At 44.8% G+C, this 12566-nt stretch overlaps 1 protein-coding gene across 1 annotated transcript in view; it reads left to right on the top strand.

The window, feature by feature from the left end:
* Nucleotides 1–7754: 7754 nt before the first annotated feature.
* SLC25A16 (solute carrier family 25 (mitochondrial carrier), member 16) overlaps nucleotides 7755–12566 on the top strand; it is a 26909-nt gene continuing 22097 nt past the window's right edge. The window contains exons 1-2 of the mRNA XM_015413910.1: nucleotides 7755–8010; nucleotides 9716–9808. Of these exons, the coding sequence (XP_015269396.1) occupies nucleotides 7908–8010; nucleotides 9716–9808 (196 nt within the window). The 5' untranslated portion in view covers nucleotides 7755–7907. The remainder of the gene's footprint in view (nucleotides 8011–9715; nucleotides 9809–12566) is intronic.

Raw genomic sequence — 12566 nt, 5'->3', positions numbered from 1 at the left:
CGGGTGGGTCATCATCGTCTGCAGATGTCACAATGTGCTGAAGAACTCTTCTTCCAAATGTTGCATCTGCTGAGGCCACAGTGTTTAGCTTTTAATGGTAAATGAAGGTAGATATGGAGGACCACACTGCTGCTTTGCAAACCTCTTCCACAGGTGCTCAGTTGGTAAAGGCTGCATTGGTGGAAGCACTTCGTAGAGAATGAGCTGTAACGCCCTTGGGAACATCCAGTCCTGTGGCTCAATAGGCTTCCACAATATAAGACTTGAGCTGTGTGCTGATAGAAGCTTTGGACATCCTGTCCCCTTTTCGTGGTCAGTGGGGAGTACGACCTTGTCCTTGTGGAAAATACAGACACTAGACTTAACCTAAAGTGCATTAAGCTCTGAGACCCATCTTGAGGAAGTGACCGGCATCAGGAACGGTCTTCATCCTCAGCCACCGAAGACTCACATTCAAAGAAAGGTTAAAAGGGTGCCTTAGTGAGCGCCACCAATATGGTATGTAGCCTCCATGTCTCAACTAGGATCTTGTCCAGAGCATCCCTGAACAGTTGGTCCTCTTGGAAAGGATAGGCCGTGATGATGGACTTAGATAGCGAGTCAGCTTGCCAGGTCCTTAGCCAGAGGAGCCTTCTGGTCACTGCCATAGAGGCCATGGCTTGTGAAGCGAAGGTCAGAATGTCCAACGTGGCATCCACTGTAAAGAAGTTCTCCTTAAAGATACGACTGGCTCCCTTCAAGAGTCCATGGTTGTCTTCCAAAAGGAGTTGAATTAATTTGCGGATCCATACAATAGCTGCTTGGGAGGCAACAGAGGTCATGGAAGCTGCTCTCACCATCATGGCAATTGCCTCGTGGATCTTTTTAAGTGCTGCTTCCGTCTTCTTGTCTGTGGGGTCTTGGATCGTACCCTGACCATCTTCTGACAGTAGACCAGCTAACTGAAGTGCCACTACTGGTCCGTCCACTGGAGATACCTGTAACAACTCATTGGCATAGTTAGGTAAAATGTACAGCTTTCTCATCAATGCTGGGAACTGCTTGTTTGCTATGGGTCTATCCCATTCCACCCTTAGCTGACACTCAAAGTACTCAGGGAAAGGGAAAACCTTTTCAACATTCTCCTCTGGAGGAAAGAATTCAGAATTCCCTCTGGATCTACACTTGAGTTTGGATCTAGAAGGTTTTTGGTCATCAGAAGGGGGAGAGTCCTGGATCTCTTGTGCCTTGATTGCCCGGTTAGAAGAAAACGATAGTCCTCAGCCTTGAAGAACTGACTGGACTGTTCGGGCACCTTGATCTCCTCCTCCTCCTCATCTGAGAGGAATTCCCCCTCTTCTCTATCATCCATGATGGATGCTGAAGATTCCTCCTTGCCCCATTGTTTCCCCCTTACCCTCCTGTGATATGGGGAAGAGGTCTTTTGTGCTGCCTTAGTGGGCCAGGTAGTGGGCTACAGGGATGGGGTAGCCTGAGAGGAAGTTGCTCCCTGAATGGTGATCCCATTCAGGTGGGGGAATGCCTAAGCATTCAGTTCCTCTGGGACCGAGAAGAAAGGGAGAAAAAATAGTCAAGTAGAAGAAAGGCAAAGCAAGGGAAGGAAATTTTTTGGAACAGATTAAAAAAGAGTGAATAATTAAGGCTAAGCCTACTCTACAGCTACTACTCCCTAGAGGCAGGAACGGAACTGAGGGGATGGGCTATGCTGAAGGCACCACCAGGAAGTGGAAAAAATTATGGCACTGCAGCTCTTTTCTGCCCTCTTAACCCACTCACCAGTGTGGCCCGGAAGCCTATTTTCAACCCAGTGCTAGACAGAGCCAATAGCTTGCCTCACCATCCGTTATATCTTCCTCTGGCTCTCTCTGGTGACACCGTTCTTTGGCCATCTCTGCAATGCGCTTGCTCATGCTCTCTGAGCCACTCTCCACTTCTGCAGCCAGCTCCTCCATGTCTCCAGCCATGATACTCAGCATCTTTCTCATCCAGCCCCCATTGGCTCTGGATGTGCTTTTTTACCATGCCTGCCTGTCCATGCCAGTCCCCCTGGATCTGCATCAACCCTGCCTCTTGCCCTGGGGCTGGAAAGCACACTGGTACCCAAGGCAGGGTGCAAGGACAGCAGCATTGTTTATGGAAGATCCTTAGGTAAAGGTGCTTGAAAGCCAGTCGAATCCGACTCTAGAAGAGAAGAAGAAGAAGAGATTGGATTTATACCCCGCCCTTCACTTGGAGTCTCAGAGCGGCTTACAAACTCCTTTCCTTTCCCTTCCCCACAACAGACACCCTGTGAGGTGGGTGGGGCTGAGAGAACTCTGACACAAACTGCTCTTTTTCAAGGACAGCTGTGCCAGAGCTTGTGACTGACCCAAGGTCACATCAGCAGGTGCAAGTGGAGGAGTGGGGAATCAAACCCGGTTCTCCCAGATTAGAGTCCACACACTTAACCACTACACCAAACTCTAGGGATGCAGTGCTCATCTCCGTTTCCAAGCCAAAGAGCCAGCTCTGTCCGAAGACGTTTCCATGGTCATGTGGCCGGCATGACTAGATGCCAAGGTGCCCGGAACACTGTTACCTTTCCACTGAAGCGATACCTATTTATCTACTTGAAACGTCTTGCTTTCGAACTGCTAGGTCGGCAGGAGCTGGGACCAGAGATGGGAGCTCACTCCGTCATGCAGCACTTGGGTCCTTAGATGCAAGCAAACATAGGTCACTTCTTTTACCTGGAAGGGGACTGTCACCTGAATACTTGCCCCCGAGGGCATGTGCAGTGAAGCAGACCTCACACTCAGGCACATGGGTACAACTAAACTACTACAAAGGAAGGTAAAACAGCAAGAGGAAGAAGTGCAGTCTGTACCACAAGAAAGCAGCACTATTGCTAAAGAACCTGGAGGATATGATTGCAGAAGCGGGAGGAAGAAGACTACAGGCAGAGGAGTAAGTCATCAGTTCAAAAGGTCTGGCATAGAATCTCCATTCTCCAGCAGAGGGCAGATGGCGATGACAACTAGACAACTATCAGCAAATTAGACCACCAGCTGACAGGGCAGGAGGTCATGGAGAAGCAACTGGAATAACACACAGTGACCTACACAGCCTGCAAAGTCCCTCATCAAGAGCTTCTGAGTAAACTTAGCAGTCAGATGGGTCCTCTCACGGAGAGTTAAACAACAGGAAGTAGAGAGGACAAGTAAATGGACAGTTCTTGCAAAGGATGGAAGTACGCATTGGTCTTCTGCAGGCATCAGTAGGGGGACAGGTGCTATGTAATTTAGTCATATATGATCTGGAATTGGGGGAGAGTAGGAAAGTGGCCAGTTTGGCAGATGACCCAGTTATTCATGATGCTGAGGACTAAAGGAGATTGTAAAGGGCTGAACACATAAAGCTGCCTTGTATTGAATCAGACCATTGGTCCATTAGGGTCAGTACTGTCTGCTCAGATGGGCAGTGACTCTCCAGCATCTCAGGCAGAGGTCTTTCACATCACCTGCCACCTCCTAAAGAATCACTCTAAATGGAGTAATTTGACAACAGGGTGCCAAATTAATTTCAAGGTGTAAATGCATAAAGCAATGTACACTGGGACAAAAAGATCCTACCTTTAAATATACGCTGAAAGGGGTCTGAACTGGTAGTGACTGAGCAGGAAAGAAATCATGGTGGGTAGCTTGATGAAAATGTCAGTATTTTGCAGCAGTGGAAAAGTCAAATTAGATGCTACAGATTGATAGGAAAGGGAATAAAAACAAAATAGCTAGTATTATGGTGCCCTTTTTTAGATCTATGGTACGGATGCATTTGGAATATGGTGTACAGCAGAATCTCAAAAATTATATTGTCATTCTAGAAAAGGTGCAGAGAAGGACAAGGAAAGCCAAAGGAGCTGAGGGCGTTTTTATTTTAAAGAAAAGATGACTAAGGGGAGGGGACATGATATTTGTAAAATTATGCTTGGGGTAGAGAAAGTGGATAGAGAGAACTTTTTCTCTTTCTCCCCTAACAGAATATGTAGGCACTTTGTGCAGATTCAGCACCAACCAAGGGAAGCACTTACTTACTCATACAGCATATCATTTCTGGAATTCACTCCACAGAATATAGTCACAGAGTCACTAGTTTAGTTAGCTTTAGAAGGGGAGACAACAAATTCATAAAAGATATGTCCATCTGTGACTATTGGGCTCTTAAGCTGAGATAGGATGTTCAATTTTAAAATGATATGAGAGACCTGTGCAAAGGAAAGTGGCCTCATTTGGAAGTCCCATAAATCAATGGTTCTGGATGCTTGAGATAGGTGGGGAAATATGACTATCTTTGAGTCAGAATCACAAAAAAACCTCACAGTCTTAGGCCTCCTTGAAGATCCAGTAAAGGATCTCCACAGGTACTGACTGATTCAGGGTGGAAGCTTATTAATGTGACTAATGAAATATGCAGACGATACCACTCTAATGGCAGAAAGTGAAGAGGATCTTAAGAGCCTCTTGCTCAGAGTAAAAGAGGAGAGCGCAAAAGTGGGCTTGAAGCTCAACATAAAAAAAACTAAGATCATGGCATCCGGCCCCATCACTCCTTGGCAAATAGAAGGGGAAGTCGAGGAAGTAGTGACAGACTTCACGTTCCTGGGATCCCAGATCACCGCAGACTGTGACAGCAGCCATGAAATTAAAAGACGCCTGCTCCTTGGGAGGAAAGCGATGGCGAACCTAAACAGCATGATAAAAAGTAGAGACATCACCCTGCCAACAAAAGTCCGCATGGTCAAAGCAATGGTATTCCCAGTAGTCATGTATGGCTGCGAGAGTTGAACTATAAGGAAGGCCGAGCGCCGAAGAATAGATTCTTTTGAACTATGGTGCTGGAGAAGACTCTGGAGAGTCCCTTGGACTGCAAGAAGATTAAATCAGTCAATCCTAAAAGAAACCAACCCTGACTGTTCCCTGGAAGACCAGATAATGAAACTGAAGCTCAAATACTTTGGCCACCCAATGAGAAGGGAGCACTCACTGGAGAAGACCCTGATGCTGGGAAAGACTGAAGGTCAAAGAAGACGGGGACGGCAAAGGATGAGATGGTTAGACAGTGTCATAGATGCAACGACCATGAAATTGAGCAAACTTCAGAGGACGGTGGAAGACCGGAAGGCCTGGCGTGATCTGGTCCATGGGGTCACGAAGAGTCGGACTCGACTGTGCGACTAAATAACAAACAAATGAAATCATGTATGTAATGGCAATGCAAAAAATGAGTTCTCAAACATCCTTGGGAAAGGGCACATTTGAACTGAATACATGAGAACATATATTATGGATAAATGGAAGAAGACAGTGATGTCTACCCCTGAGACATTATTGCGAAACTTATTGCGAAAGTGCAAGGGGGAAAAACAATTGGAGACAGCTGCAGGGAGAAAAGATGCTGAGGGGAAAAGAAACCTGTTGAGCAAGAATTCTGAAAGACCCAGAGCAGCAGAAGTGATTGACTGAAAGGAACTTCGTGTTATAAAGATAACTGACAATTGTTGTCACACAGACAACAGTAGTCCAGGGCTGGGTTCATTTGTGTTTTTATTTATTGTTATAATTTTTAATTAATTAGTTGTGCTATGTACTTAAATCCATAGTGTAAATAAGTTGAATTAAATAAAAGAAGATAAGGTGATAGGTAATTACTTTGGAATATAAGTCTAAGAATCTTTATATTTTGGGTTGAAAAGTAGATTGATAGTTTATGAGAAATATGCGTTGAGTTATAGTGGAAAATACATAAGATATGAAGAAATATTTTAAAGTTAAGTTTGACTGTTGCAATGATGTTGAAAAATGTATTTTTTGGTTGGGTATTTGTTTGTTTGTTTATCTGTGTTTATGTCTTTAAAATTCAATAAAGAAAGTATTAAAAAAAAGTATTGTCAAATCCATTAGACTAAGAGTTATCGCCAGTCTCCCTCTTCTTAGCCAAGGGCTTTGGATCTTATTTCTGCAGTTTTCAAAACAGCAAAGTTAAAAGACTAAGAGTAATATTATTGGACTGAGACTTTTCTTCCATAGTCTCATGCCTGTTGACCAGCTGGTGTGCCACAGGTTTAGATATATCCCCTTCACATTTTGTTTGCTTATCAGAGGGAACACTCTAAATGTAGCAAGCGGCCCTGCTGCTGTGTAATTTAATTGGCAAAATCTTTTGTAATTTGCAGCCCGGTTACTATCGTGCACCAGGTCACACATGTCACACCCATTCTGCAGAAACTTCATTGGTTACCAATTACTTACTGAGTTCAAGGTTCTGGTTACCACCCTCAAAGCCCTGAATAGCCTTGGACTCACATACCCCCAGGATCGCCTCTGCTGTGACAGCTTCACTCATTTGAGCAAAGCCTTCTAAAGGTGCTAGACTGCAAGGGGGTGAGCTGCTGTCCACTCATGTGTGCATTCCAAGTGGTGGTTCCCACCTCGTGGAACGGCCTGAGGTCAAGAAGGATCCCACACGTCTGTCATCCTGCAGCATAATGTTTAAGAGGGCATTTAAAAAAGATTAGAACTGTAATACCATGAACAGCCCTTGAGGGCACCTTTACAATAGAATAGCTCAGTGCAGTAATTATTGTGGCTATCACCAGCTTTTACTGCATTGCCTTTACCTTGTAATCCACTTTCTGTATGGTTATGGTAGACATTAGTTTGTTGTTCACACTTGTCTCTAATTCAGTAATCCTAGTCCTATTGTTCACTGGCTGTTTTATACTGACTGCACTGTTTTATTTTGTGTACTCTGACTTGAGTCTAAGCAAGAAAGGCAGATTATAAATATATGAATACTCTAGGGTTACCAGGTCCCATATGGCCACAGATGGCAGATGCAGGAGGTAGAGTTGCCAGATCCAGGTTGGGAAACTTCTGAAGATTTGGGGAAGGAGTCTGGGGAAGACAGGGACCTCAGTGGGGTACAATGCCATACAGGCCACCCTCCAAAGCATCCGTTTTCTCCAGGGGAACTGACCTCTATAGTCTGTAGACAAGCTACAATTCTGGGGGGTCCCCAGGTCCCACCTGGAGGCTGACATCCCTAACCAGGGCACTGGAAGACAATTCTGTTCTTGAGTCCGATTTAAGACAACTAATCTCTCTTTCACCTTTTTATTCTTCCTAAAATGCATTTATTTTTGAAAATTGGTGGGCGTGGGGGGGGGCATAAGGGATCCTCGCCTACGGTGAAAAATAAGCTGGGGCCGGCCCTGGGCACGGCCAAGTGGCTCTAAAACACCAGCAATAAACCGATAGACAGGGCTGCTACAGTAAAAATTCTGAGGAAATACATTTTTAGTAAGGCATCGGGAACATGAGGAAAGCAATGGTGGCGGCTGAGGAGCAACACCTATTCCCCTTGTATAGCAAGCCAGCTTTCTCTAGCTTGAAAACGGGAGAACTCTGCCTGTGGGATCTCAGCCTGTCCTGATGCAGGCGTTCAAAGCCAAGCAAGGAGCCCTGGCCTGCCATGAGGGGGAGAAGCCGGCAAACCGGGCGAGACTCTCTCTCTCTCTCCGTCTCGGCCGCAGGGCTCTATGACCTGCTTGAGGGCGACCTGCCCAGCCCTCTCGCCCGGTCCGGTCGGAGGGGGGGCTGGGGCTGGGCCAGAGGCATTGCTTTGCTAGGAGCAAGGGTGGCTCCCGGGGGAGGCTGAGCACCTTCCTGAAAATTTCGGCGGGGGCGGGGGGCGCCCCCCCCCCCCCCACCGACCTTCTGCGCTTGAGCTCCGCCTCTGAGCCTCGGCGGGGCGGGGGCACGGCCAGCCCGGCACCATGTGCTGGAGGCGCCAGACGCAGGCGGACTGAGTGACCGACTCGACCCGCGGCTTCCTCTTCTCCTCCGCTTCCGAGGAAGAGCCAGCCCGGCCTGATGGCCACCGAGGTGGCGGCGGCGGCGGCGGGGCCCGGCGCCCGGTTGCCCTCGTCCCCGGCTCGGAGGGATTTCTACTGGCTCCGCTCTTTCATCGCGGGAGGTGAGCGGAGAGCCAGCTGCCCCCCTCCCGCTTCTGGTCTCGGAAGGGCGTGTGTGTGTGTGGGGGGGTGGTGGTGGGCGAGGCAGCGTCACACAGGGAAGAGGGGGGGGGGCTTGCCGCTTGTGTTGCGTCTCCTGGGGCTGGGCGAGGGGTGCCCTCGTGTTGTGAGTGCGGCCGGGCCACAAAAAAGGGAGGGCCAGGTCGTGTTCAGCGCCCCCCCCGCCTTGTAGAATCCCCACGATATGCCCAGTTCGTATCTGAGACCCGCACCGAAAGAAGCGATTTTGACCCGGTTTGGCTCGCTCAGTCGTAGGAACACGCCTTGTTTTGGACGGTGGGTCAGGGTTTAGCCGACGCTGAAGCAAGCAAGCCTGGCTGGCTCCTAGGAGTGAGCCCTTGGGGGTCGCTTCACTGGTCTCGGAGTCCGAATAAGGGCACACCCCAAAAGTCACTGCGGTGCACTCCGTTGCCCATTCGGTCTCTCTCTCTCTCCCCCTCCCCATTTTGGCACGTCTCGATTGACTGCAGGCGGAGCGTTCCAAGTAGTGTCCCATTGTTAAGCAGGCTTTGAGAAGCGTTGTGACGGGCGCTCTTTCATTTCTTAGGCGTTGAGTGCAAGCCTCCCCAGTCCTAGTCTAGCACTCTGTTTACGCAAGGCTGGTATTGTTGACTCCTTATTGTTGTCATTACTCAGGTAATAGTGAGAGGTATGAAGATAAAACGTCACTGAGGTGATGTGGAAAGGAAGTTCAAATGCTATTTAAATGCCAGTAAGTGTAATGACAGAAGGAAATGACCTAATATTATATCTGAAATTGTTTGCCTGTTTATATGCACTGTAGTTATAGTCCAATACATAATATAATTTGTGGTGTTGGGTGTTATATATGTATACTCCATAGGGCTTAGAACCTTTGTGATTTGGCAGTTAATATTGGTGGGTAGCCTTTGTACACTAAGTTTTGTTGTAGCAGAAGAAGATCATCAGTGAGGTCTCTCTTAGGAGTACTGACTCTTTAGCAATACTATTCTAAAGAGGTCTACTCAGAATCCTACACAGTTCTGTTCAGTGGGGCTTATTCCCAGGAAACTGTTTTTAGGACTGCACTGTAGGTGAATGATCTGGAATAACTGAAGTTGGTAATCCTTGCTAAAAAGTAATGGGAAGTAACAGATAGTGGTCCTGCACAGATTCCAAAAGATTCTTTGTTCTTACATGACCAGGCACTTTAGATTTTTCTCTCTGTGGAAGAACAATTTGGAAATGAGGCAGTCCCTTGAAATTACAGGAAGACACACATTCTGACCTACCACCCACTTAAGTGTGGCCCATCCAGGTCAGCGTATGAGCTGTTAATAGTAGGCAACCTACATGTTAATATGTCAAAGAACCTGAGCAGGACACAGACCTTGAGTCATTCACATGCATCATGAACTAAAAATCTTTATGAACTGTGATGCTTGGGCTCGAAGAGGGCCTGAATTTTGTGCATGGCAAAAGTATGTATTTTTGGTCCCAGAGTGTGTTCTCAAAGATTGAGTAATAACAAGGCTGCTTTGCCACTGAGGGACAGGGAATCATGCTTACTAGGTGTGCAATGACCTTTGAAAAGATAATGTTTTAAAAATAACTTTTGCTGAATGTTTGACATGGCTGTGGCCTCTGGCAGTTACTAAACAGACTCCTTTTTTGCCTGTTTCAAAGGTGTTGCAGGATGTTGTGCCAAATCAACCATTGCACCATTGGATCGAGTCAAGATTTTATTGCAAGCTCATAACCATCATTATAAACATCTAGGTAAGATGATTCTGTGTATGTTTGTTGATTGTATTGGAATTTGTATTATTTGCAAAGGAAGTAGATACAGTTTTCAAACATACAGTTCTTAACACAGCAAAGGCTCACTGGTTTTTAGACTGTTGTGTTTTCAAGTAATGGTTCAGACTCTAAATTTGTGTTGTGTCCCCCCCCCTTAGGTTTAAATATATACAAGAGGCTGATTTTCCTTTAAAAAACCTTTAAAAAATATTTTGGGGCTCTCGTCTGTCTGGTACAAATTGGGGACTTTCACTGGGATGAACTGGAATTGAGGAAATGCAAAAAATGGTTTTTCATGAGTCAAGTTCATTGTAACAGACTAATGCAGATATAATTCTGGCTCCCTCCTAACTACAGTAAAAAAAACCAAAACCCCAAAACAGGGGGCCAGTCTTGGGATTCTGTCCCCTTGGAAAATTATTTCCCTTAAATTAGTTAGCTAACAGTGCATTCCTAAACAGAGTTACACCCTTCTGAGCCCATCAGCATAAATGAATTTACAAGGATTTAACTCTGTTTAGAATTGCAGAGTTAGTTAAGTAGTTTTTCACACATTAGCCATGATTAAGGCAAGTAGAGTTGTCCTTAATCTCATATGTGAAACTTTGGGGGCAACTTTAATCATGGTTAATATTGATACCATTTAGTTATTTAACTGAGATTGCAGGAAAATGTCATATGGAGGATAAGGGTGTAAGTGGATAGTTCCAAACCAGGGATAGCAGTACTGTACTGTACCAGTCCAGTGGGGCTTATGCTAGTGATGTTTTTGTGGGTAATGTGCATTGTGAGTATAAGCTCTACTCGGGCATCCAAACGCACATATGTGTAGAAAGGATTGTATGCACTGATCCTGCTGTTGGATTCCTGTTCTTACAGTTGAAAATCTGCAGCAAGCCCTGTATCTGTACAATTGTACACACAATTGGGATGCTGCTTTTTTGCAGTGTTGCTGATTTTGTGTACAAAACTCACATGCGTAGGCAGGGTTTGCTGTGGACATTTGGCTGTGCACAGATAGCCAGTGATGGTCAGCGAGTACAATCCTGCTCTCTTCTCTGTGTATAAAGCCATGCGTGCTGTGAATACTTGAACAGGGCTATATGCAACATAGAAAGTTGAAGCTTGCAGTTTTTCAGTTGAAATCAAAGTTCCAAACCTCATAGTAGAGCATTTAGTATCTCCTAAAACTATTTTCTTTCATCAACATTTAGATTGTAATCCTCAAAGTACTTTATTTCAAAGTAGTTTGGCAAAATTAACTTTGTTTGGATGGAGTATGTTAGTGCCTGTTTTTTAAAGAATCGAAAGTTGAAGATATTTAGTTATTTTATTAAAATATTTATATACGACATTTCCTCATGGCTTAAGGTGGGTTATGAATGATGTAGGCTCCCTGCCCCTCCACTTCAAATTTCCCATGCCCTATCCTGCACTGAAAGTGAAGTTATTAAAAGTACATTTGGATAGTCTTCTAATTTTATATGTTAACCTAGATTCAGGTGGGTAGTTGTGTTGGTTTGAAGCAGCAGAACAAAGTTTGAGTCCAGTGGCACCTTTTAAGACCAATAAAATTTTATTCAGGGTATAAACTTCCATGTGTATGCACACGAAAGCTTATACCTTGAATAAAACTTTGTGGGTCTTAAAGGTGCCACTGGACTCAAACTTTTATTCATATGTTAACCTAGTGAACAAATAAAATTATATTAATTAGCATATTTATGGAATTCTAAAGTATAAATTCTTCAGTTTTCTACACGTAGACTTGAGTTGCAACCACTACTAAGTGAAAGAGAGCTGTGAACTGCTGTGCCCTATGCAATTCTAGCACATTTTCACTTATTCCAAAAGGGGAAAAGATTTCTTAGGAGTTGTTTCAGTGCTCCCCCAAATTTCCTAACTTTTCCACGCTTTACATTTTGAGTGTAACATCATGCAGTGCTAAGCAGAATTATGCCTTTCTAATAATGCCTATGTAAGAATGCTTTCCTAGGAGTAAGCCCCACTGAATAGGATTGAATAGGATTCTTAGTACAATAAATTGCTCTCTAAATTAATTGACTTCAGTGGACTTTAAAGGGTGTAACATTACTTAGTAGTGCACTATAAAACCTAGCCTTAAAAACACTCCAGTAATAAAATAACTATGTCATAGGAGTTTTTTTAAGTGTTCCCCAAAATTTCCATTGGAAAAATTAAACCAAAAAACCTTCATACTTTCATGTTATACATTTTGAGTGAATAAAACCTTGTCTTAAATAGCGTGCGACTCATCTCAAAGAAAAATATTTCATAGGAAGTTTTTTCCCTAGTGCTTCCCAAAATTTGCCAATTTTTCAATCAGAAAAATGTTAAATCTTTTTTTTGAAACCCCCAAGAGGGTAATTTTATTCGTTTTTCAATAGACTACATAACTACAACAGAAAATATAGGAAGGGGGACTACCAGGAACCGAGCACTGACACCCGAAAGACCGCCCAGGAAGAACAACCAAGAAAAACAGCGAGCCCTGCCACCTGGGTGCCGGAAGGCAGCCCCAACCCCTGTAGAGACATGTGGCCTTAGCCAGGGATAAATTCGGAACTTGTAAGCCGCTCAGAGACCCTTCGGGGTTGGAGCGGGGTAGAAATCGAAGATATAAATAAATATAAATAAATAAATAAAAAGAAAAGATACCCACACTAACTAAAAACCCAAGAGTAGGAGATCATTTCTCTGTTAAACTACATGTTAG

The sequence above is a fragment of the Gekko japonicus genome, unplaced genomic scaffold (assembly GCF_001447785.1).
Source record: "Gekko japonicus isolate JY-2015 unplaced genomic scaffold, Gekko_japonicus_V1.1 scaffold1178, whole genome shotgun sequence".
In the NCBI taxonomy this organism is placed as follows: domain Eukaryota; kingdom Metazoa; phylum Chordata; class Lepidosauria; order Squamata; family Gekkonidae; genus Gekko; species Gekko japonicus.
This window is presented reverse-complemented; position numbering and strand designations above follow the sequence as displayed.